Raw genomic sequence first — 26,811 nt, forward strand, 5'->3', positions numbered from 1 at the left:
TGGGACGCAAATAAAAAAAAAGAGCCGAACTGTATAAAATCGTATATTTTCTAAAAAAAAAAAAATGAAATTATCAAAATCGGAAATTTCGAAAATCGGAAATCTAAAAAATGTGAAAAATTACAATGTAAGAAATGGAAAATGTGAGAATCAAAAACACCCGATAAATTGAAAATCAAAAAAAAAATGGAAGTCAAAAAAATCCGAAAAATTAGTTATCGGGGTTTTCTTTTTAAATTTCCGATTTTTTTTATTTCTCATATGCTTGAAAATTTCTGTTTTTCGATATTTCGGATTTTTAGATCTCTCGTTTTTATTAGATTTTCAATTTCTACTTTTCTCTACTACTTCTTTTTTTCTTTTTTTTTTTTGAAATCGAAATTTGAAATCGAAAATCTAATAAAAACGAGAGATCTAAGAAATCAAATATTGTCAACATCCGAAATTTAAAAAAAAACAGAAATTTTTAAGGATATGAGAAATAAAAGAAATCGGAAATTTAAAAAGAAAAACATATTCTAAAAATTCGAAATCTTCGAAAGCGAAGATATAAAAAGCTGGAAAACTCAAAAATCTCATATCTGAAAAAAATTTATTTTTCAAAATCGGAAATTCAACAAAACTGAAACTGAAAACAGTGAAAGCTCGAAAATCTTAAAAATCGAAAATTTAAGCAATCTGAAATCTGAACAATCTGAAAAATCAGAATCTGCGAATCTGAAAAATTAGAATTGTAAACAAATCGGAAGTGTCGAAGATCGGAAATTTGAAAAAAAAAATCAGAAATTCAATAAAAATGGAAATGTACATCATCGGAAATATGAAAAATCGGAAATCTTAAGAGATCGAAAATCTATGAATCGATAATTTGAAAATCTGAAATCTAAAAATATGCGAGATCCAAAAAATAAAAAATGTGGAACATCTAAAAGTTTGGAAGGTGTAATCTAAAATTGTAGAAAATCTCCAAAAATCAAGAATGTAAAATCGAAAATCGAAACAAAACTCCAAACTTTTAACATCGGAGATTTTTAACAAATCTGAATTCAACAAACAGAAAACTGTATGTATTTTGTAAATTTAAAAAATCTGAAATTTGAACAATGTTAACAAAAGAAAACCAAAATGAAAATATTTTAAAATGAAAGGAAACAAAAATTTAAAAAATCGGAAATCTAGATAAAATAGATGATGTCTTAAAAATTAAAAATGTAAAAATTTCGAAATTTAAAACCTCAATACTCAAAATCTCAATTAAAAAAAATAAGGAATTAAAAAAACTGAAATTGAAGAAATTGGAGTTCCTAATATCCTGAAATCTAAATCTTAAAACCACGAAGATCTGAAATCTGACATCTAAAAAAACAAATTTTTAAAATTTTGAGAACCAAAAAAAAAATCTAAACATCTAAAATTGTTAAAATCGGAAATATGAGATATCTAAAAAAAGTCGAAAATTTTAAAATCAGAAATCAAAAACATTAAAAATCTAAAAATTCTGAAGTTTAAATATCGAGAAACTTAAAACGAAAATTTTAAATCAGAAATTCAAGAGATCCAAAATCTAAAAAAAAACAAAATAATCAAAACTGTGAAAATCGGAAACCAAAAACAAAGGAAATTTGATCTGATTCTTAAAATCTCAAAAGTCTGAATTTTGAAAATTTTTAGAATAAAAAAATCTGTACTTCTCCAATTATGATTTTCTGGAGACATAAATTTAAAAAAAATGGAAATATTGAAATCTGAAAATCAGAAACTCTGAATTTTCTTGACATGCGCTTCACAAGATTCGTTGTATTTTAAAGGAATAAATGTGTTCAACTCGATGCCAAGACATATTAAATGCGCAACAACACTTACAGAATTTTGGAGGCATTGTATTTCACACGTGAAAGCTGTGTTTTAATAACAGGCGAACGAGTTTTTTTTTCAATTCTTATGACGAAGATCTTTACTGACGAAGTTTTATACGATTTTTTAATCTAATGTGGGCAATTTTTTGTAGTTTGTTTTTAATATTTTCAATTAATCCGACGAAGTTTTTTTGAACGGATTATATTATGTGGACTATTTAATTTTTTTAAATTATCTTTTTTTTTAATTTGTATTGATCTTTATTATGTCTGTCATGATCTTGGTGATGATGGACTATTTTTTTTTTATTTTGCCATTTTTGCGTTTTCTCTGATCTTCGAATTTGAACTCGCGAATCTTTGTCATTCACAATTTGACAAATAGTTTAAAAAATAATCGATGGAAGCAGCGAACTGGAATACAAGTGAAAGTGAATTTAGAAATACAGAAGTAAAGATAGTACGAAACAAATTAACGATCATCTTTATCATCCCGCACAACAATAGCGATAAGAGGAGTTCTTGTTGTCCCGTCGTGTCCCAAAGGTTAACGACTCCCAATTAAGAGGAGTTTTGTCCGTTGACCACCCAGCACAGCGCCGCCAGCATCGTCTGACGATGATGAGGTTGAAGAATAACCCGTCATAACTCAGCTCCGACACAAGCGTTCCATGTTTGCCGCGCCTCGAACGTATGCAATTCGTTCGCCTCATCCATCATCGGTACACTTTCGCCGTTGTGCGGCGCTCGATGAACCCCCCTCACTTACAAACTCTGTGTCTGGCGGCGAGGGTGGCAATCAGCTGTCAGACTACGTGTCTACCGCCGCGGAAAAACATTTTCACATTCCCCATTTACAATGCACTCTTCCGCCTTTTTTTTACTTCTTCTCCGTCGTCTTCGTCAGTTGTTCCACCTCATCAGCCATTACAAATATTGATTCTCACCGTGGATTGCTTTTTCACTCATTCACGTGAACCATTCTGTCGGGGCTTCACCCGGCGACGACCCACGCGATGCCGGCGAGCCCTCCGAGCCTACTTTCAGGGGCACATTGAACCTCACGGATAATCCTTCTCCCAGACGCCGACGTCATCATCGCCCCGCCAGCCATTGTGTCTGTGTGCTAGCAGTGTCTGCATCCATCAACAACCGCGCCACCATTGACCTAGATCGCGGCCAGACAGTGTGTTGCTATAACACAGGGGCCATGCATTTTTTTTTCGTTTCCGAGAACCGGTAGCCGACGACGGCCAAGATTAGGACCGATTATGCCATAGCGCGGGTGAAAAAAAACTGACTGTGAATTAAAATCGACGCCCGAAAGACTTTGACTCTTCCCAGAAAGACAAAGTCTAAAATTAATGATATCGTTAGCCGCCACCGCCGCCGTCGTCGCCCCGAAACTCCTAACCTCTTTGAGCCTAAATTAGTAGTCTCCTAACTTTCGCTCACTCTCACCCTCTGTTTGCCCCTGAACAGTATGCAAATCGGGTAGCAGCTCCACGCCGTAATGGCGGTCGTGTTGTTCGTGTTGGGGGAAGCCGCCCTTTGGGGGTATAAAAATCAAACGCTCGTAAAATCGCTTATGATTTAATAACTGACGTTTTTCCTTACTTCTTTGCACAGGTGAAGTACGAGAATCGTGTCCAATATCTGACCTCGGTTTGCATGGCGTGTCTGGATGGTGTCGTGCAGAGCCGGGTCGTGCGATGCAGGTAATTATTATTGTTGGTGCGCGGGACAAAACAGCTGTTCGGAGTGGTCATTAATTTGGCACCTCGGTTCCTCTTGAAGTCACCGGGAATGAGAGAGAGAAGAGGGGCCCTCGATTATCATTCTAATTAAATTTCATGGAAATATTTACTTGTTTGTTTCGGTCAATTTGCTGGAATGGTGGAGGGAAGCAGCTTAGAGAAACATGAATTGAATATTCATTTGGGCGAGCGGTCATAATTGTAATAATAACTGGAGTAACCGAGGCAAGCAAGAATGTCTTTGATTGATCACGGCTGCTGGCCGACTTCAGATTGTCTGGCTGAGGCCAGCAGACACTGGTCCGACGCCTGACCACTCCGACAGCGCAAAGAGATTGTATATTAAAGTTTTCTCGTTGAAGGTTTTGTGCCCAAAAATGGGACGGTTCGTCGTTGGTCCTTGGAACCATGTACTCGTATGACATCTTCGCTGCTATGCCGTGTTGTACTGAACGATTGAAGGTATGTTGGTGAGGTTTAGTGGTCACATTGGGTATACTAACGACATCTGTTTCCTCAACAGTGCAACAACTGCTTCAAACTGCTGCTGCACCCGCACCAGCGGTTGAACTTCTACAGCGACTACAGCCACAGCGTTTCGTGTCCGTACTGTCACGCTCAGGATACTCACTTCGTGAAGCCCCTGGCGTACTGCTACACCAAACAGCCGATGCAGTTATTCCAGCAGTGGCCATAACATGAGGCCCCGTTGGAGTCCCCCAAAGTGGTAGACACCCCGTTTACCGTCTCCGCTAGCTCCAGTCGAAGCAACAGCACCTCGTCGGCGTCACCTTCGTCGGCGAATCAGGAATCGGCGATGAACCAGTTCATCCAGGAACTGCGCAATCTGAGCAGTACCAGCAGTGCCAGCAGCAACAGTAGCTTCGACTCGGGCTTCTCCGCATCCTTCGCGGGGGACTCCAACGTCGGTAGTGGCCGGGCCACCACCACCAACAACAACTCCATCATCAACAACTCCTCAACCCAACAGCAATTCTGGGGCAACAAGTCACTCTGGGGTGGATCGCTCCAGAGCCCATCGTCTGTGGCAGACTCATCATCTTCATCACCGTCATCCGCTGCCGCAGAATCATCGAATACTAACCACAACAACAACAGTATGTATGTTAGCAAAAATTCCCATCATCCACCATCCAATTCCTCCCTCTGGAGTACGACAGTCAACTCGTCCTCCCAGGTTCATCATTCCCCAAACTTCTCCTCGGGTATTTGGGAAAATTCAGGTACGAAAGCAGCCGACCTAACCCCGTCCGCGGCGGCGGTCTCGTCCCTTGGTTCGCTCTGGATGATTCCGGAAACATCCCGAAGCGTTTGGGGTGGAGACTCCTCCCCGAAACCCAATTCCCAGCTGTTGCGACCAACGGAGATCGGTGGCAGCAGCAGCAGCAGCAGTGGCGGAAGCGGAAGCGCTGGTGGCAGCAGCAAACTGAGCACCCTGTGGGCTCCCAATGCTGTGGCCAGTGCGACCGCGCCGCCGCCGCAACTGCAACAGCCGCAGCCGCCGCCGCCATCTTCCTCGCTGGTCACCTCTGGGAATGTCTTGAAATCGCTCCGATTGGCTGGCACGATGGGCGCCGGGGGAGGCCCGAGCTCGAGCTTCGGTCTCGGCGGTCTGACGAACACTCCGGTTGTCGACGCCAGCGCCGCCGCCTCGCTGCAGCTGTTCTCGGACGAATTTCTCAGTTATTTGAATATCAACAATTAGAGCAATTTTTATACTGTTATTTAGTTTCATTGCGTTTTTTTATATTATTCTTTCAGTTTTTAGTTTTCTTAGTTTTCAATTTATTATTTTTTGATGTTTGAAGAATATATATACATATATATATTTTTTTGGGTTAATCGTTTATATTCGAATATTGCCGTGTTGTGTAGATGTTTTTAAACCATTACTAGCCCCTCTCCCCCCATTCACATATATTCGTACTATATCTTCGATAATTGCATTAAGGAAAGAAATTAAAAAACGAAGAAACAATTCTTCAGTAGGGTTTAAGCATAAGGTAACACGCAGAAACAAAAAATCCTCTCTATCTAATTAATAATGGTTAATATTCTCTCTTAAGGCTCACTTTTTGTTTTCGTTGGAAACATGACAAACAAAACACAGTGGAAAATTGAAAACAAAACGGGAAAAAGAAGCTCCTGGAGCAACATTCAATTTTCCCGTTATAGGCTTATAACCTCGAAACTCGACTGAAAAGCAGCAGTGTGTGATTTTTGCGTTTTTTGAGGTTAGGAATTGCGTACCGACAAATGCATTACAATCAATCGTTATTTCCGAGAAGCAAAACAAAGAGAAAAGGAAGAAAAAACACGGAGCGATGACACGTGATGAAGGGTGAAGAAAAACACATTTGAGAATCAGGTATTTACGGCTCTCCGGTTAACGGGGCGGATTTTTAGACTTAAGAAAATTGGATGGAGTAAATGATCCTATTATTAATATCCTTAGGAGTTTATGTAAGAGATACTCACAAACACACACAAACACAGACACCCCCCACAAAACAAAAGAAACACAAAACAAGCGTTAGGTTTTTCGAACTTGTACATATAGGCACAGATGCAAAAGTGAACACGATTAGCAAGCAATATTTATGAGTGTGGGGTCACAGCGGTAAGCGTGCGTGAATGCGACAGAGAGAGAGAGAGAGACAGAGAAAGATAAAATTCTCAAAATTGGCGAAACCAAAAACCAAAAACAATAACATAGCGCGGTGTGCGTGAGTGCGAGCGCGAACAGCGCGAGAGAGTGAGTTGTTCGTTTTCGTCGGAATTATGCACACGCACACACATACACATTCATACACTAATAGGTAGCGATTAGGAAAGCGAATTGTGATTAATGAAAAAAAAATAAAAATTTGTAAATTTGACTGTGAGCAGCGTGTGCGCATGAGCGGGAGTTTCAAAAACTCGCCGCGTTTTTTTCGGAACCAAAAGCGGGAGAACTGAGAAAGGAGGTGAGATGAGAGAAAAAAAAACACAGAAACAGAGGAAAGTATTTTTCATAACTGAGTTTTTCGATATACACATTGGGAAAATTTTATATTGTGGAAAACAAAATTCGTATTAACTAACACAAGGTGATTTTTAGATGAACTTTACTTTGTTGGATTCGGAAGGAAGTAAAAATTGTAACAACAAAAATATACTCTAAAATCATGTGCACATTGAAAAACTTTACTCACAAAAACACACTCACACATACAGAAAACCGATGTTGTTCAAAATTGGTCCCGAGACGGAGAGTGATGGTGAGGTTTGTCTCTTTTGACGCGGTGACCTAAAACTCCAAACCAATCTGCTTACTATTTTAAACAGCTGATTATTATGGTGTTGAAGGGTTTTTCGAGCCGTTCATCGGATGTACATAAATTTCACATTTTCTTCCATTCGAATGCAAACTGAAACTCGGTGACTTGTGATATTCAATAGAGACTAAGTTCAGATCATCAAAATGAGATTTTACTTCGAAGAACAATCCAATGCATTCCTAAGTCGTCCAGTAATCGAAATATTTTCCATTCGTTTTTAACACCTTTTACAGACATATTTTGCTTTTGAGGGTCTACATGTGCTGCGGAAAAAAATGTTCCCAGGCTCTCGAGAGGGCCTGCAAGAAGTGGTTGTGACTCCTGTTTTGTCGACGCCGGCAACGAGAATGACGAGAATGGCTTCGTGGTGGCCATTCCATGAATTTGACACGAAATGATCGAAGCAACGACTTGGTTTTGGGTTCATTGTCTTGCTGGAACACAAACTGGGTTTCCAGCCCCGTTTCTAATCAATCTTGAGATTTTCACACAGAATTTAGATTGGAGAATCAGCTGTCATAATCTCATCGATTTTGACAAGATTCCTAACATCGACCCATGGAAACCAATCACAGAGCATAACGTTACTTCCCAAATGCTTCAATATGTCATTCTTGAAATTCTTCTTTTGGTTTATTCATTGTTGACATGCTCAAACTTGGACTCATCAGTCCACAGAACCTTCACCCAATACTATAAGCCCAAAATTAATTTTTAGCACATGTTTTGGCATCTCAATTCATCACATTAAATGAGCTTAAAAATATCAGAAAATGTGCTACTCCGCCTTACTGTTACAGCATTTGTATAATATATATGCCATAGCAAAATAAGAGCAATATAAGCGGGCGAAACAAGAGATAATTTCAAATAATCACGCATTGAACCTTTTCGCATACTTTGCCACATACACGGCCCAGACAGAAAATGGTATATATTCACGTTTATGTTCTTCTTTTTTCTCTCAGGAAACATGCTAATATGACTATATATGCAATAGCATCAATGGCTATGCGGATAGCGTGGTCGTGTAAAACAGTGTTGCATTCCTCAGTCGGCTTTGGTTCGATCTCCGCTCGTCATCGTTTAGATTTTTTTTTTGGGTACAATCCCAAACTGACGTTCAGTCTGAGAGAAAGAGATATATGCTCCCATATATACATACATTTTAAAGCTTTTGAAAAAGACGCTTCTGATTACAAACTGATGGCGTGAGGGTTGCCTGTTTTCCCCTGACGATTAGAGGGTAAAATGAAAATCTAAGCACCAAACATGTGGGAAAAAAATGAAAGATTTCGAATGCTTATAACTCGAGCATTTCTTAATAGATCGCAAAGATGTTTACATCAATTGATAGGAAATATTTCTACCCATCTATCACAATGAATATGAATTTATTTTCCTTGAGATAAACAATCGAATAATTGGGAAATGTCAAGCATTATCCGAGAAAAAAAAGACTACGTTGAAGAGGAAGGTATTGCATGAAGAAAGAAATGTGAATTTTTACGGAAATTTTTACTTGTCCAAATGAGCAGCACCATCTCTGGTGTAACTCATTTACTGTTCGTATAGCCCTCGATAATTACAAACGAAACAATGCATTCCGAAGTGTCTGTAGAATTCTCGAATGCGGATTTGTTTTTCCGTTATTGTTTTTTTTAAGTGAGTCTTTTGTCTGTATGCGTTGCATGTATTCACGCTTCTCTGAGATCTGGATTTATATCAGTTTCGGCAACATTTTTTTTCTGTTTTTTTGTATATAGATGTATTTGAAAAACTGCGATATAACCGCAAGTTATACTTAGGACTAACATTGGTTTGAGGTTGCATCTTAATTAATTAAAAAATGGGTGGGTTATATCTATGATATAACCGCAAGGTTGACGTGGGACAAATTATAGCTCAGCAATAATTTGTTTGTATTGATTAAAATTTTGATTGAATGAAACAATTTCCGAATTCAATTGAATTCAATATATTTGCTTTGTGAGTAAAAAGATTGTATAATGCCATGTGAGGTCAATTCATGCAATAGATTATGTTCTTCGTTACAAGTAAATTTAATGACAGTCCTTTTACGTTTGGTATGATGACATCTTGGTTTTGATGTCTGTGTTAGGCAAACACATTTCAGTCAGAACAAAAATGTCCCCGATTTGCATGTATTTGTAATGCCGATTTCCCCAGATACCTTGGTTCAGAAGTCTTTATTAGGTAAACACATTTCAGTCGGAACGATAATTCCCTTACCTGCATGAATTTGCAATGCCAATTTCCTCAGACACCTTGGTTCTGAAGTCTGTGCTGGGGAAATATTCTTCAGTCGGAACAAAAATGCCACCGACTTGCATGTATTTGCAATGCCAATTTCCCCACGATCCATGGATTTGAAGTCTGTGTTAGGGAAACACATTTCAGTCGGAACAAAAATACCCCCGACTTTCATGTATTTGCAATGCCGATTTCTCTAACGCTGCTTGGTTTTGAAGTCTGTGTTAGGGAAACACTTTTCGGCGCGAACAAAGGTCCCCATACTATGTTTGCAATGCCGATTTCCCCAAGGCAGCTTGGTTTTGATGGCTGTGTTGGGGAAACCGTAAATCGGGCTAATCAAAACGAGCTAGTTAGGGCGTTTAGATAGCGCTTAACATTTTACGGTTTTTCAGTTGATTATCTAATGAAAAATAACATTTTATTAATTGCGATAGAAGCGTAGAAATATTCCGTATCAATTGATGCAAACATCTTTCCGATCCAATAAGAAATGTTCGAGTTATGAGCATTCGGAATCTTTCATTTTATCTTGCATGGTCTATGTTTAGGTTCTCATTTTACCCCCATATACTCCGGTTAGACGTAGTCCCACGTCAAAAAATACAAACCAACATTTTCTCATGAGTCATGACCGCTTCATACGAAAGAAACTGAATGGATTCCCGAGCTGGCATCTGCTTATATATAGATTTTGGTAATTTCAATAGTTTGCTTCGAAAGTAATTTCTGAGTTATTGAAACAAGTTTTTGGATCAATAAACAAATAACACGTAGACGTTTTATCTTCCGAATGAAGTGGTTATCATACCATTCCGATCAATTGGTTAGGAGGTATGAACGCTCAGTATCTTGTTGTTCTACGTAAAACAAAACTGAGTTCGCAGTTCTGGCTACCTTTCTAAGTAAGTTTCTTCAATATCTGGGTCCACTTTATTCGATTAAGATATGTGCTTGGAGATTCTGTTCCATTAAATTTTTTACAATTTTTTTCACGCATAAAATTTTTAATGTATTGGGTTAATGCTGATAACAATCTTGTTGTATGTTTTTAATACAATTTCTGCATTATATAACTTGTTTTACCTAATAAATTGAGAACAGAAATCAGATATAGAGCCAACCATTGGGATCTTTTCAGGTTGGAATCAGTGAGCAATAAAAGAAGAGAATTGCACCTAACATTTCTATAGGTGAATACACGATTATCACAAGCAGTTCTATAGAGCTATATGTCAAAAGTTTATCTTAGTTCTGACCAAGATGCTGAACGATAGGTGTTTCGTTCTTGACACTTTCAGGACATGACGTGAGACGAGTAGCGAGACGTAACTTTCAAAATTATTTACTTTTTTTTTGGGTGTGTGGTTATGGTTTCATATCAACTCGCTGAGGAAAATTACTGAAGAACAAAAATAAGCAAATATATATTCGTGAAAAATAGAGCACAACCTCCATTTGCTCTAGCCAATTATTTGTAACGGCCCTTTCCGGATCTTCTGGATCTGGTAATCTCCTTCCCGGTATATGCACAGCATCCCCCTCCTTCCTGAGCGAAATCAGTGGAGCCACAATCAGCGTTATTTCTTGTCACCATCGCCATAAGCTGATAGTATTCTTTTCCCCGTCAATGGGAGCAAAACAGAAGTACATTTTGCTTGGTAAGAAAGGCATTGATTGCGCAGCTAGAAGCGAAAAGATATACTAAAAACATTCTTCTGCACTGTTATGATTCGACAGTAAAGCGCGAGCAGCTATTTTGCCAACGAATACATTTGTCACCAAAAGATACGATTTGTTTTGTAAACAAATTTATTTTTTCACGAGCAATGGCCGACCAGCAATTTTGACATTACGGTCCACCTATAGTACAACGCCTTGGTTCTGACGGGTTGCACCTGCACCCGAACAAAAAACATGTTGAATCCTCCTCCTACGATGTGTTCATTTAATTTCACTTTCTTTCAAACTCTTTTCACTTTTCTAGCTTCTCTACTGTTTTAATTCCACTATTTTCAATTTCACAAAGCTTCCACGTCCTAACTGGCAAACTGAATGTTTATTCCAACAAATGTCAATACAAATCGGCGGTGAAAATGCAATGTTGCCAGACCGGGTGGGTTATTATCCCTTGATCGGGCGAAATTTAAATTTGCTGCATCATCAACAAGGCAGGATGTGGATTTTAATGCAAATGAGGCACAGCTTTTCATTCTCTTTTTTTGGAAAAATATTCGTCACCTTACAAACATGAGACCGAGGGCTCATGATGGAACATTACGACCTCATGTTTGGTCGAAAACTTTAATCGTTTTTCGATCAATGCAGATGGATCCGTCTTTCGTCGCTCATAACAATCCAATGCAAAGCGAGCATTCCAGACTTGCTGAATCACTTTTTGGCGTCGGCCCGGTTTTTTGTTTTTCTGGCCAGGAATTCATAAAGTGACTTCAACTGATAAATCGTCAATTAATAATCAACCTGCTGCATTTCATGCTGCACCCTATTCACGCCGAATCAAATCTTTTTCAAAGCTTTTTCTTCTTCTTCTTGAATCAAAAAGACTTGAATTTTTTTCAGTTCATTCGTCACAGCCCTCAGGAGGGCCCTTGTGTAGAATAGAAAATCCTACTTCAAACTCTTTCCTGACCTGTCTTAAGAAAGACACTACCTTTCGACGCTCGTTGGCAAATCGTGCTTGCTTTCGAGATCCCCGAACGAAACTCTGTTGCCATAACATGCCCGCAGTTAAACATTTAGGTGCAAAGCTCATTTAAAAACATATTTAACAATGACTGTCCACTTTGTGTAGTCCGAAGTCACTCCGGATATAACCCCGACTTTACCCACCCGTCTTGTTTCATTAATTTATTCACAAAGATCAATCGCAAAAGCATAACGGAGCCGATAATAACCTAGAGGTCGTGAAGCTCCTTGATATTTATATATCAACGTCTTGGAGATTTTAATACACCAGATCTCGAAGTTTCTGGGTATAATTTATCCATTTGGCTCATTGAGTAAATCTAAAAAATAACGTCAATGAACTATTTCAACACACGATTACATCCGTTTTGACAGTTAACTTCTCTCTCTTTACATTGAAATCTTCCATAATTCGACATATCGGTGTATTTGCCCAATTGGCAATTCAGACTATTGTCAATAGTAACAAATTGCTTAGGATCATTTTAGTCTCTTATCCACAGCCGAACGTATGTTATTCCGGCAAATGCCCTTTCCGTTTTTTCGAATTCATACAATCTTCGTGTTCATCGCATCAAAACACAGATCTCACAACTCTTCGTCATCCGAGGGGCCACCTAGTATGCTCGGAAAAAATAATGCCAAAACCAGAAGCGAGAAACAAACCAAAACTATGAAAACAACAACAACAACAACAACAACAACAACAACAACAACAATCAAAATTGAGAAAAAACAAACACAAATACACCCATACTATGTTAACACCTATGAGAGCAAGAACTGAATCGATCTAGTAAGATAACAAACGAAAAAAGAAGCTTTGAAGCAAGGCTTATTTTACCTTGAATCCCCGTACTATTTGAAGAGAGCAGTAAAACAAAAAAGAGAGGTTAGGACCTTCCTCTCCGCCCCAGAATTGGAACATTTTTTAGTCTGTAAAAAGTTGAAGTAGAAGATTGCGATTGAAAAGAGAGCAAAACTAAATCTGGTGATATTTTTTCCTTGTCTCGTGTAAATGTAGTAGTAGTCCTTTCATTTCAAGCTTTCAGCTAGCGATTAAGCTTCAAATTATACGGATTTTATACGGATAGATATATGGAAACGCGCGAGAGAAAAAAAAACTGAGCATTGGTCTTTCCGAGCAGCAATTGGAAGTCGATTCAAGCAAACAAACAAACAAACAAACAAACGAACAATTATTCTGACAGTTGATTTTGGTTTCGGTTTCGGTTCGGTATATCGAAGTTGAGTAAACAGTAGCAGCCGAAGCGATCAGTCAAACTTTGGTGTGCGAACGAGTGAGAGTGTGTGAGTGAGAGCGAGTGAGCGTTTTATTCCAGTTTCGTCCCACTTGTGAAAATCATTAGTACATATACACATAAACAAAAATATTAGATATATGGAATATAGTCAGTGGTAAAATTTCTAAGGTTTAAGGCAATAAGGTGAAATCAAATTGAAAATATAAACCACCCAATGGAACACACTAAGTCTTGGTTGTTAAACAAGGATTAGAGCAAGGCGCCGAGTGCGTCACTTCGCGACGCGCCGCGTCGCCTCCGGAAGCGCGCCCCTGTGAGGGGCCCAAAACGAAAGATAATATAGAAGAGTATGTTATGCGTATACTAAATGAAATTAAAATGCACTTTAAGAGAGCGAGAGAGAGAGAGAGTATAGGTTTTAAGTGAACAAAATGTTGACACATATCCTTGTTTCTACCTAGAATTGATCAGCAGGGCGCGTGTCTGTGGTCGTAAAGTGGGCCCCTCGTCCCAGCCGATAATTAATTAAGAAATAGGAATCAGGCAAGAGGGACGAGAAAGGACCAAACGCCGCGGGGTGTGTATAATTAGTAATCAGAGAAGCAAAAAAACGGTAAATATGATGGCGCAAGGGTGTGGATTTCCGTGAGCGACATGGAAACGCCCCTCGGTTCGGGCTGCCGAGCTATTATGTTATTTTTTTATGTTTAACCAAATTTTATCGTGACCGTGTTTGGGGCGCCGGAGCGGCGCTGCGCAAGCTGAGGCCACACGTTTAAGGGTAAAAATACACTTCTCAGATCATCTGATGAAAACACGTACAAATGGCCAGCCCCTAGCGAGGAGCGTTCCCCTCTCCGCTAACGCCTGCACCCTTGGAACTACATTTTTTTTTCTCTCTTAAATTTATACATTTTATACTATTATACAGTGTATATCAGGAAAAAACAGAACAGTAGAAGGTTAGAATAAATGTGCGTTTTTGTCTCCTAGGCGGTAAGACGGATGTCGTTTTGTCTGATTTAGTTCGTGAAATGTTACGCTTTTAGTTAAATTTTAACCCCCGTCGTCCAATTATATTGATAGTGAAAGCAGTGCAAACAAATCCGAGTTGCGCATCACCACAGTCATTTATAAATATATAACCTCAAAAATGAAGCAAACAATCGAAGATATTTAAAGGTGAATATTTAAAAAAACAAAGCATAACAATACAAGCACACAGCGAGAGAACAAGAAAAAATAAGATGAGAAAGCTCTTCCAACACTGCGAAAATGAAAGAAACAATCTTCTGTTTGCCCACGAGAATTTGTTGAGTAGAGAAGGCGCGATGATTTTTTAATGCAACTAGTATTAAACGATGGTTAATTTAGTTAATTGATTACAGCAAGCAAACTTGTACTAATAGAGTTGTAAGGTCAACAAACATTGAATGTACAAAACAATACTGGAAAGTGAAACAAATAACGATTAGGAGCGTCAAGGGATCAGCCAGAGATAGGTACCAAAGCTGGGCAGACGGATCCCCCTTCGGGTTGCATCCTAAGTTTGCACAGATAGAAGCCACAGCAAATTGTTACAATACCTCAAAATAGAAGTAACACAACAACAAACCAACAGCAGTCATCGACCAAGCAATCAGCATTACGAATACACAAATAAACAAACAAACACGCTGGCAACACTGCTCCGGGGGCGGGCTTATGTCAAAAGCAAACAACAATAACATTGTGATTTTTTGAAAGTTTGTGTAAAGCGCAAAACACACAAACATACACAAATCGTGAACCCTCAAGTACAACTTGAGACACAGGTGACACCAGTACTACCTCAGCAGAGAATAGTGAAAAGATTTAAGCAATTGTTGATCGATAGGGTGTGCCACACACGCATAACAAATACCAACACAGCGCCACGACCAGCAACATTGGATGAATCGGCGCAAAACGAAGCGCACCCTGACAAAGCAATTCGGATTATCTCAGGAAATGGACGTAAAACTGCATCTACATCAGTGCGCACCGACAACCACAACAAATGACAGCCCCCAGGCTGACGTTTGCAGCGGAGGCCGCGGAGAACAGTGTTGCCATTCATCAGGGAATAAACACGAGGTGAAATACCTCCTGTAGTCGCGCAGAGCAGCCCTAGTCTTGCTCGAAGCGATAACCTCAAACTGTATGCAACAGCAGCAGCAGCAGCACACACACAAACACACTAAAGCTAGGTTTTTGGATGTGTAGTAGATATGTTTGTTTACACTGCAGTACACACTATTACTATTACAATAACTATATAGCTGTAATGAGAGAAATAGAGTGGGAGAACGAGAGAGAGTACAGATGCAAATCGTAGCCACTAGAATCGCTAAACTTGTTTGTTCCGTCGAACGCAGCTCATTTTTGATCGGTTTTTATCGAAATTCGCGAAATGGTGTGTCGTTCTATCTTCCATTGAACCTCCCTCCAAGAGTTAGGATGATGAATCGTTTCTCGTTTGTTTTTCCGCAAGTCTATACGCATATATATTTATTAAATTAATTAAACTACCAACAAGAAAACAAAATAACACAAACTACCTTTTCCACGTATATTTCTAAATTAGGACGGGATGAGAGAACAAACGCTAAAACAATGCTAAGCAAAAAAAACTATATAAATAAACGAAGAAGAAAAAAAACAAAACAAGCTTCAAGTACAAATTAAATGAAATATATCAAGTTGATTTTTCTCGTGGTCCCTTAGTTCGATTTGTTTAGCCCCCCACTCCCTAACCCCTCGAAGTTTTTTCACCATTACTCAAATTTTTCTATCACATGTTTCAAACATTCTTATTATAAACAAATGTATTTAAGCGATTTAGTCGATGTTGATTAGGGAATAGGTTTTTTGTCTTTGCTAAGTCAATATCAAAATCCAACACACATAAATACTTCTACTATTACTACCACAGGAACAAATAAAAAAAAAACATCTCCGGGTCGCGAAATACAATAGGATCAAAAAACAGAGAAATACAAAGAAGATAAAAATACATCCATACTAACTATAACGATACATAAAGTTAATGATTAGTGTAAATAGATATATAAAACCAATACCAATATTAGTCGAAGCAAGAACACTCGAAACTACTCCCTACACACACACATCCACAGATAAAAATTGAAAGATGTCCTCCTCCTTCCCCCCTTTTAGCGTATAAAAAAGCTGACACAGCGCAACAAGTCAGCGCGCGCGTGTGTGTGTGTAAAATGAGTGGTTAAATGGACCCCACCCCAAAATATGTAAAGAGTAAAAAAAGTTGATCAAAAATCGCCCACTAGCGTTTAAGACGGTGAGCGCGCGACCAGTGCTCCCAGCAACTACTGTAGTGTAATGTGTATCTCATAGATTTTTTTCACCCGTTTTTTTATCCTTTACGCGGAACGCGATGAATGAGAATGAGTAATAAAATGAAACCCAGAGCGAATGGAACCAGAAGTTTGTACTAAACAAGAAGATTTTCCCGTTTTTGTCAAAAATTTTTTTTTTTTCTGACACAAAGTGAAAAGCGGCACGAATCGGCATAAACAAAATTAGACATTATTGGAAGGGCGGCCAGTTTGAAAAAAAAACAGAAAACTTAGAAAAAACGAAGCAAAAAGAAAAAAACGAATTATAAAAAAAAGATTGGAAAATCGCATTGTTGTGATATTTACTATTTTTTCGCGGTCGAAAGCAAAATCAAATCAATAAATGTGAAACTGCCATTTTATCGAGTTTAAAAAATTTACAGAGACCATAAAAACATAACTAAAAAAACAACAATCGGGACAAAATTTTCCGCCATTCCCATGGGAACCCTGAGCTCTATTGCCAAAACAAAAACATAAACAATTTTTTGCGTGGTTCGTAGGACTGATTTTTTTAGATGATCAAGATGATTTGTGTCCTGTTGCGTTCCTGTATGTCATTCATTCATCGAAAATCAGGAGAATCGAGACACTTGAGAAACCCCCCAGCAAGCACCCCTCCTCCCCAAAACGATCTCGAGACGGACGAATGTGAATGTGAGAATGTGCAGCAGAAGAAGAGGAAAGCGAAAGCGAAACGAAGGAACGGTCCAATTGATACATACAGACATACAAAGAAAATAAATGAAAAAAAAAACAAACTAACTAACAGACGCTGCTGGTATGTGGACCAAATCGGAGTGCGATACTTCAACCGAATGATTTCCTCACACGAAGAAGAAAACCGAAAGAAGTGATAAACAAACAAGCAAGCAAGTGCGACTATGTGCGACTCATTCCCAACTCTATCCGCCTATGGTGGGCCTCTGATGGGCCTCTCGGTGAGCAATTTTACGCGCTGACAGGGAGGGAGCAAAGTGCGCTGATGTGTGTCAACTGATGTTGTGTGTGTGACAGTCGGGGCGGAGCTGTCAATTCTGACAGTTGGCTCTCGAGCTTTCAATTTGCCGTCAGATAAGGGGGATCCATAATAGTGGAAACGAGTTTTTTTTATTTAGCTGGAAACATTTTTTTTCGTGTCGTGTGAAGACATTCAGAAAAAAGCATCTGGCATCCCAGTATGTGACGCTCGATGCTGTCAGTTTATTATCAGAAAAATTCTGCTAGAACAAAACGTATTTCAAGCAACGCAATTGAGAGCAAGTGAGAGATTGTATAATCACTGTTTAATCTTTTTCATAACATGTCTTTCTCACAATTAAGTGTTTTGAATTCGGGAATCACTGCGGAAAACAGAAGTATATCGATTAATTTGAGAGACTGACTCGATATGATGTGTTCAATCAAACAAATCGGTTCGTTTGAGCGACTTAATGTTTCTTTTTAGGAAGCTTTCTTTCTAATTTGCATATGTAAAAAAGAAAGGACCTAAAGACAATTATTTTCACTGTAGTTTGGCCTAAAAACTCGATAATTTAAATGGTATCTGATGAAAACCATCTCCCTCTTCCGCTGCAGACACAATTGAAGAAAGAAGCATATCTCGACCATGCGGCTCGATTGAGAGATGAGTGGTTCTTTCACACCGCGCTCATTTAAGAAATGCGGCTCATTTGAGAGCCGTGATTTATTTGGAAGCTGGGATTCATCTAAGAGCCGCTGTTCATTCGAGAAACACGGCTCATTTGAGAGCCCTATTTTATTTGGGACACACCGCTCATTTGAGAGTCGCGGTTTGGCTTAGAACTGCGGCTTATTCGAGAGGCTTGGTTCGTTTGAGAGATGTGGTTTATTTAAAAGCCATGATTTACTCAAGAGACATTTTTCGTTTGAGAAGCACGGCTCATTTGACAACCGTAGATTATTTAATAAACTCGGCTCATTTGGGAGCGCGGTTAGTTCAGAGCCATGGTTAATTTGGTAAATACAGCTCATTTGACAATCGTGATTTATTTGAGAATCGTGGCTTATTTGAGAGCCGGGATTCATTTGTCGTGGCTCAATCGAGAGCCGCGCTTTCATATACGAAACTCGGCTCATCTTAGAACCCTGTCTTGTTTGAAGAACGTGGCTTATTAGAGAGCCGTGGCTCATTTAAGAGTCGTGATTTATTTGAGAAATGCGGCTATTTTGAGAGCCGTGAATTATTTGAGAAATGCGGCTCATTTGGGAGCTGTCACATCACACATCATGACCATTCGAGAAGCTAAACTAGATTGAGAGATGTGATTCATTTGAGAACTGAGGTTCATTTAAGAAACCTGACTTTTTTGAGAGCCATGATTCATTTGAAAGTTGAGACTTGTATTAGGAATTCATTCTAGAAATGTGCCTCATCTGAGAGCCGTTTTCACTGGAAGTTTACTTAAAAGTTGTAGTTCATTTGAGAGCCGTGATTGAATTCAGAAACCCTGCTCTTTTGAGAACCGTGATTCATTTGCGAGACGCAACTCATTTGGGTAGCTGCGATTTGTTCAAAAAACGCGGCTCAGTTGAGAGCCGTGATTTATTAGAGAAGCGCGACTTATTTGTGAGCCGTGTTTTGTTCGGAAGTTTCATTTTTTTGAGAGCCGTGGATCATTCAAGAGACGCAGCTCATTGGAAAGTCGTGATTTATTTCAGAAATACGTCTATTCTGAGAGCCGTGGTTCACTTGAGAAACGCAGCACATTTGGGAGCTGTGATTTATTCGATAAACGAAACTAGCTTGAGAGATGTGATTCATTTGAGAACCGAAGTTCATTCAAGAAACCCGGCTCATTTGAGAGCCATTATTCATTTGAATATTGAGGCTTTTATGAGGAATTTTTCTAAGAACTGCGGTTTATCTGAGAGCCGTTTTTAATTGGAAATTTACTTAAAAGTTGTAGTTCTTTTGAGAGCCGTGGTTTATTTCAGAAACGCTGCTCTTTTGAGACCCGTGATTAACTTGAGAGACGCAGCTCATTTGGGAGCTGCGATTTGTTTAAGAAACGCGGCTCAGTTGAGAGCTGTGATTTAGTAGAGAAGCGCGGCTTATTTGAGAACCGTGCTTTGTTCGGAAGTTTCGATTTTTTGAGAGTCGTGGATCATTCAAGAGACGAAGCTCATTTGACAGTCGTGGTTCATTTGAGAACCTTGGCTTGTTTGAGAGGCGGGATTTATGTGTCGTGGCTTATTCGAGAGCCGCTCTTTCATTTAAGGCTCATTTCAGAACCGTGGTTCATTTGAGAAACGAGGTTTATTTAAGAGCCGCGCCTTATTTGAGAGCCGTGGTTCATTTTTGTAACGCAGCTCATTTGGGAGCTGTGATTTTTATTTTTAATGAGACTAGTTTGAAAGATGTGATTTAACAAGGACCGTGTTTCATTTAAGGCTCATTTGAGAGCCATAATTTATTTGAATATTGAGGCTTGTATTAAGAATTTATTTTAGAAATTTCCTGAAAACTGTTTTCCATTTGAAGTTTACTCAAAAGTTGTAGTTCATTTGAGAGTCGTCGTTTATTTCAGGAAAGAGGCTCTTTTGAGACCCGTGATTCACTTGAGAGACGCAGCTCGTTTGGGAGCTGCGATTTGTTTAAGAAACACGGTGAGAGCCGTGATTTATTAGAGAAGCGCGGCTCTTTTGAGAGCCATGGATCATTTATGATATGCAGCCCATTTGACAACCATGATTTATTTGAGAAACTTTGCTCATTCGGGAGACGCCACTCATTTAAGAGCCGTGGTTCATTTGATAAACGTGGATTTTTAAAGAGCCTTTGTTCATTTGAGAATTATGGTTTTTTCGAGATTCGTGAATTGTTTGAGAAGAAACAGTTTATTTAAGGAACACAGCTCAGAAATACGGTTCATTTGAGTGTCATGATTTATTTAAAAGTCCTGATTTACTTAATAGCCGTGTTCATGGTTCGTTTGAGAAACACGGCTTATTTGAGAGCCGTGATTTATTGGAGTAGTGCGGCTTATATGAGAGCCGTGTTTTATTCGAAAGTTTCAATTTTTGAGAGCCTCCCGGCTCTTGAAAACCATTCAAGAGACGTAGCTCATTTGAGAGCCATTATTTATTTGAGAGCCATGGTTTAGTTTTGAATCGTGGCTAATTTGAGAGCCATGTTTCACTTGAGTAACGGTGCGTTTTTGGGCTCTATCTCTATTTGAAGCCATGATTCACTTAAAGGTTTATTTGAGAAACGCTGCTCATTTGAGAGCCGTGAATCATTTGAGGAGGCTCATTTGATAGCTGTGTTTTATTTGAAAACCGCTGCTTTTATGAGAGATGAGATCTATTTATCGCTCTTTCTGACTGACTTTTTGACATTCTGTCTCAAATGAGCGACTCGCGAGCGTTCAGTTTCGGATGCTCTTTATTTTTCATCACACACACTTCGGCGCACTTTTCTCCCACTTTTCTTCGCGGTCTCAATCTACTATCTGAGCGAAAAAGCAATATTCTCATGCCTCATTTAACCAACCTACATTGTTATCTCCATTTCATCTAGATTTCCCCGTGTCCTGAATTGCTTCCCTTTTTTGTGTTTTGTTTTCCGTCGTCTTCATTACATTTTGAACAATCTCGAATCGAATTGAGACGCATTTAAATTAAATATACATCTCACAAGCGACAAAATTATTACCATTAGTAGACCAAATTTTTACTAGCGTGAAAGAGCGTAAGCGTGAAAGAGAAAGAGAGCATTCTCAACCAAACACGAAAAAATCAAGCGATCATCCCTGTCCTGACCACACACGCTACTTCCCCGGTGTGTCACCCCGCAAAGTTCCCGGCGTCGTCGAGATTAGCGGAAAAAAAAAATCATCTCATAATTACGATTTTAAAATCTAAATCAACCCTGTCAAACACAAGCGGAAATGAGAAGACTGGAACGGTTTTTGTGAGACTAAATTAAATATAAAAAGCCAGATAAGAAATATCAATATAATCAATAAAGACAGATAGAATATGTGGGGTATCGGTATAGTGAAAGCAAAAATTGAAGCAACTGGTGATAACTTTCAATGTCTGACGTAAACTACTCCTTACTTTCCAACCCTCTTCCCGCCCAACAAAAAAAAAACTTCCCTCAAGATCATATAAAAGAATATCCTAGATCAAATGATACAGCTCTGAATTAGAAGTTTATAACGTAAACGAATGTATACATTACAATATATACTAAACAAAATTCGATGTTGGTAGAATTTTTTCTTCTCCCCCCATCCCTCATTCGAACCCCTCAAAGTACGCCAATCGTGCTTCGTACTGAAGACCGATGCCGAACAAAAATAAAACCTCAAATCAGGAAGCAAGCAAATAACAAATATATATATATACATACAGTAAAACAAACGCACACATTTTGAGTCAAAACAGCCGAGCATTACGTTCGCTCCCAATAATATTCTGATAGAATCACTTATTAATCAAAATGAAACAAACAAACAAACAAACAAAATTCTACGAGTTAGCGAAGAAAAAAAACATCAACAAAACACTAAAATTAAACCAAACAGAACTGATGGAAGAGACTTTAAACGAAAATAATAATGACTAATAAGGAAGGCAAAACGCTGCATTAAAACTGTGTAAACATTGAGCAAAAATATTTACTTCGAGATTGGGGAAACAAAAGAAACAAATCACTATACATAATATATAATATACTCATTGATGATGATGGTGAAAAAAAAAGGAAAACATAAATTAAGCTTAGTAGATGCAAGAAATTAATACACTCAGACACACTAAAATGAACCGAGCGCTGTACTGAAAAAACCCAGGGTAAAAACCAGCTCAGTGAAATGAAAAAAAAACAACACTTAAGAAAAAATTAAACTAATACTTGAGACAAGCTACAATTTGATGTGTCAGTTCTAGGTGTTTGTATAATAGTTATATAGAAGAATGACAGCAGAGAATTAACAACAACAACAATAACAATAGCTGCAGCACAATATAAAAAGATCTTTCCGGGGATACGGAACACCATCTAAGATCGAAGACGAAGGGAAATGATCGCCACAGTGTCAGAGATTAGCCGGAGTGAATCGAATCGTGCTTTATTTGCGCTGATTATTATAAGATAACGTAGATTTCTATTTGACCCCCCAACAAACCAACAAACAACACAATCCAAAAAGACCGTTCGTTTGGTGTGAGTGAGAGACTGTGAGAGTGCGCGTGAGTTTTATCCCATCTTATCATTAAGCTGTGTGGAATGATAGACCACACTACACACACATACAGACACGTATTCAGAAGCCTACAAAGAGAGAGAGAGAGAGAGAGAGAGAGAGAGAGAGAGAGAGCGAAAAAAAAGCGCGAGAGAGCGATGAGAGCGAAGCAGAGACAGAGTCCTATACAGAATAAAGTTGTCGTCGTAATGAATTAAAACGATTGCACTATTGACCGATTGATTTAAGTAATGTTAAGCATTGGATAATTACTTTATATATGCGAGAGAAGAGGAAAAAGCAAAGCAAAACTAAAACCCCTTAGTTGATAGTAGTGGAACAAGGCTAGATGTAGTAGATAAGCACAGCACGAACTATATTCCTATACGTACATTTATTGAGACGCAAGAAAATCCATACGCCCACGCACACACAATCGCACACACACATACATTTTCCCCCTCCTTCCACCCTACATCCAGAGTGTATAAATGCTTACGCCCTTTTTGTTTGTCACGCGCGAGATACGCATACGAATTATGAATACACACTCACACAAACTACATGTTTTGTCATGATACGATTGATTGATTCATATTTAATACAAGAAGAAGGAGCAAAAAGCTGCAAATCTGATACAAATAAATACAAAATAAAAAAAATGGAGAGCGTAGAAATATCTAAATGTTCTAATTATATGATACGAGCGAGAGGGAAGCGAAAAGAGAGCAAACAAAGCAAAGAAAGCAACATTTTATATCTATAAGTGGATAAAAAAAAATACAAATACTATTGTTCAATTGATTACCCCACTTTTTTGCGTTCGAATGCAACCGTTTCTAGTGTTTAAGTCATTTGGTAGTAAGTCACTGTCACTAGATTTGCCACAATGTCATTTTTCCTAAGCAAAAAAACGCATTACAAAAATTTGTGATCCAAAAAAAAAATCCCCCGTAAAAACGAAAGCAAAAAAAAAAAAAAAACCATAAAACACTCTCGAGAGAGCATTTCAGACTGTGATTTTTATCGGTTAAGAGTAAGGAAGTATTAGCAGTAGCAGGAGATCGCGAGCGTTGTCAGCGCGGTTATGTCTCTTAGTTTCGATTTTTTTTTCTCGTTTTAGATCAATACAACACACCCCCTAAAATTCATTCCAAAGCGTTGAGCACCTGCGGAGTTCGATTTCGCATTTTGCTTCACACACGAATCGCACACATTACTTTCTTTTCTTTTCTTAGGTCGCGCATTTGCACTTTAACTTTATGACTTCACTTTTTGTTTGTTTTATCACTTACTTAAGAAAAATTTTGTGACCATCCGATCGATCAATAATCAAAATGTTCATCCTGTTGAAGCCGTGACTGTGATTATTCGTAAAACAGACTTTTTGGTACGATTTTGACGTTTTCTGAGAGCGGGAACATGCGGGAAAATTTTTGACACGATAGTTCAGTTAAAAAAATAATATAACCTCAAATGTCATCTTTCAGGTGCGCCTTCCTTTGACACAATTGAATTAGTGCTGCCCGATATATGACCATCAACACCGTTTAATGACAAAGAACCGCGGATACAGTTTGAAGGATCCAATATAGTTAATTTCGTTGGTTTGACCCATTTTTCTGTCTGCTTTTTGCGTACGGAAATGTATTCCGTGAAGTAATTTTGTTTTGAAAGTGATTACTATTACCGGGCTTCGATTCAGATAGCGCTCAGTTAGCTCATCGAAAAATGCAGATAGCGGATCTTTGCTCCGATTAAGCCATGTGTAAGCATCATCTGTTGTGAGACATAGTCAGAAAGCATGAGAACCAGTTCGTATTCTGAAGAATGTGATCTGATTCATGGAATTTTTGTTCAAAATCGTTCCATCAGAGCAAAGCTTCCTTATCAACGAGTTATCAAGAGCAAAGTCATGCGCTATCTGAATTAAAACCTGGCAATAGTCATCACTTTTTAGTTTCTTTCTTTATTAAGATAAATTTTTTTTATTGAGATCAATTTTTAAATCTAGAAAATTCACTAAATTGAAATAAAAAAATAGCACACCTTTAAATGTTAAACAACTTTGAACCCATACATATTACACAGCAGAGTGACAGCAATAAATAAGTTGTTATGTGCTGTCAGTTATGACAAATACAGCTCTAAAGCGGCACACAGCAGTGATGCCAGGTTTGAAGACATGTCTTCAGTTTGAAAACATTATGATTTTGTGAACTCATTTTGCAGTATGTGAAAATATTTCAGTATAATAGTGTAAGTGGTTTTTTAGGTGGCATTATTTCCATAAAATTTCTGCTATTGGCCGAAAACATCGTCATAAAAGTAAGGGTTTTGTCTCAGTATCATTCGCTTGCTTTTTATCAGTTTCACTTGTTTACTTTCGTTCTTAGTAATCAATGGAGACTTTTGTCTCGGTTTTTCCACGAGCACTTTACAAATCGAAGGTTTTCTGGTTTCATAATGTTTCAATAATTAATTTTGTGGGATGTGGTTTGAGTTCAAACTTCAAAGCTGAAACAAACAAATTGAGTTATGGGAGGCGATCTGGCGTAGTGGTAACATCCATGCCTCTCACGCTAAAGATCACGAGTTCAATTCTCACTCCCGACATTCTTCCAAAAATGGAAGTAAAAGTGACGAACCAGCCAAATGAGTTGAAAGTCACTATAATACAGACTAAAAAAAAAAATTGAGTTATTTATAAAAATGTTTGACAAATGAGAGATATCCACCCTTTTTTTGGCATTTGAATTCTCATTCTCGTACAGCCCACTCTAATAGAACACTTTTCACCGTTCCGTTTTTGTGGAAGAATTGGAGCGATATTCACTCAATCTCTAATCAATTATCATCTCTAATCTGATAAAATTTTGTTCACATCTGCGCAATATATTCTTTTTCACATTTATTAAAATACATTTCAAAACCTCAAATTACGTTTAATGAAATGTGTATATAATAACATCGATTAGAATAAAAATTGAATAATCTATCAAACACTGTTCAACATTATGTTATGAATTTTAGACTCTTTCATTATGATTGTGAAGACATTTTTCCGTACCGTGTGAAGGCATTTAAAAAAATCTCCTGGAATCCATAATACACAAAGTCTGATCGCGTTTGCGAAACACTCTTCGGTTGTATTCTCATATATTTAAATACGTTCTTATCTTGATAGTTATACAATAACAGGCAAAGTTAAACATGCTTCAAATTGTAAGTTGAAAGAATCCTGGTATGACCATGAACGTGAAGCAGGGCCTTATTCCCGTATACACTTCACGTTGAAATCGAAATGAAGTGTATCCGCAATGATAACAGTGCGGTGTTGACATCTGGAAACGAGATTAGTTTTTAGCAAGGCATGCTACTCTCTATCAGACTAGCATGACAGTTTTAAATTACTAAAGTTTGAATGAAAGTTTTTCCTTGGCGTTATTTATTTATTTGAAGCACGTTTTTCTTACCCTAACTTAACCTATTTTCCATAAACTTTCCGGTATTCTCACTAAAAACTTAAAATAAATAAATAATAATATAAAATAATCTTCAGATACAATTTCTGTAAGAGATTATTTTACCCCATGAAGAAAACGAAGTTTTCCATTCATATTGAACACTAATTTGATACAGAGAAGTCCATTTTCATTCATAATTTCTGTTTGAAAAGTGTTTATTTTGCCTGAAAGCCCATGATTACCTTTGACGCGTCACTAACTCGTTTTCACCGTAAAGTGTATACGGGAATAAGGCTCACAATGTCAATTCTCAGCGTAAAAATGTTTTTTTTTTCATATCAAAGCATTTATGCCAATGATATTGTAATGCTTCGCGTTGCATTGATAATTTAATGATAACGTAATTCACCGTCTTCTTCTTCGAATGCGTTAGCAGTTTCGAATTTGATGCGATTTTGTTCGCTGAAGGTATTATTGAGATTCTACAAAAAAAAAAACAACAACAGATTACTTCCTGTTTATTTAATTTATTCAA

The 26,811-nt window shown here is 38.1% G+C and overlaps 2 protein-coding genes across 3 annotated transcripts in view; both read left to right on the forward strand.

The window, feature by feature from the left end:
• The window catches only part of LOC129763011 (headcase protein), a 266,416-nt gene extending 261,986 nt beyond the window's left edge, over window positions 1–4,430 (forward strand). For both annotated transcript variants that reach the window (XM_055761711.1, XM_055761712.1), the window contains 3 exons: window positions 3,486–3,574; window positions 3,976–4,075; window positions 4,137–4,430. In XM_055761711.1, the coding sequence (XP_055617686.1) occupies window positions 3,486–3,574; window positions 3,976–4,075; window positions 4,137–4,310 (363 nt within the window). In that variant the 3' untranslated portion in view covers window positions 4,311–4,430. The remainder of the gene's footprint in view (window positions 1–3,485; window positions 3,575–3,975; window positions 4,076–4,136) is intronic.
• Window positions 4,431–5,250, forward strand: LOC129763505 (secreted protein C-like). Its single transcript, XM_055762641.1, has 2 exons — window positions 4,431–5,171; window positions 5,218–5,250. The coding sequence occupies exons 1-2, from the start codon at window positions 4,431–4,433 to the stop codon at window positions 5,248–5,250; spliced, it is 774 nt and encodes a 257-aa protein (XP_055618616.1).
• Window positions 5,251–26,811: the final 21,561 nt, after the last annotated feature.

Source organism: Toxorhynchites rutilus, chromosome 1 (genome assembly GCF_029784135.1).
Source record: "Toxorhynchites rutilus septentrionalis strain SRP chromosome 1, ASM2978413v1, whole genome shotgun sequence".
In the NCBI taxonomy this organism is placed as follows: domain Eukaryota; kingdom Metazoa; phylum Arthropoda; class Insecta; order Diptera; family Culicidae; genus Toxorhynchites; species Toxorhynchites rutilus.

What these genes read in the sequence shown, in the direction of transcription:
- LOC129763505 (XM_055762641.1), top strand. Translation starts at nt 4,431, where the DNA reads ATGAACCAGTTCATCCAGGAACTGCGCAATCTGAGCAGTACCAGCAGT. An exon ending in CGCTGGTCACCTCTGGGAAT is followed by an intron (nt 5,172 to 5,217) that starts GTCTTGAAATCG and finishes GCGCCGGGGGAG; the next exon opens with GCCCGAGCTCGAGCTTCGGT.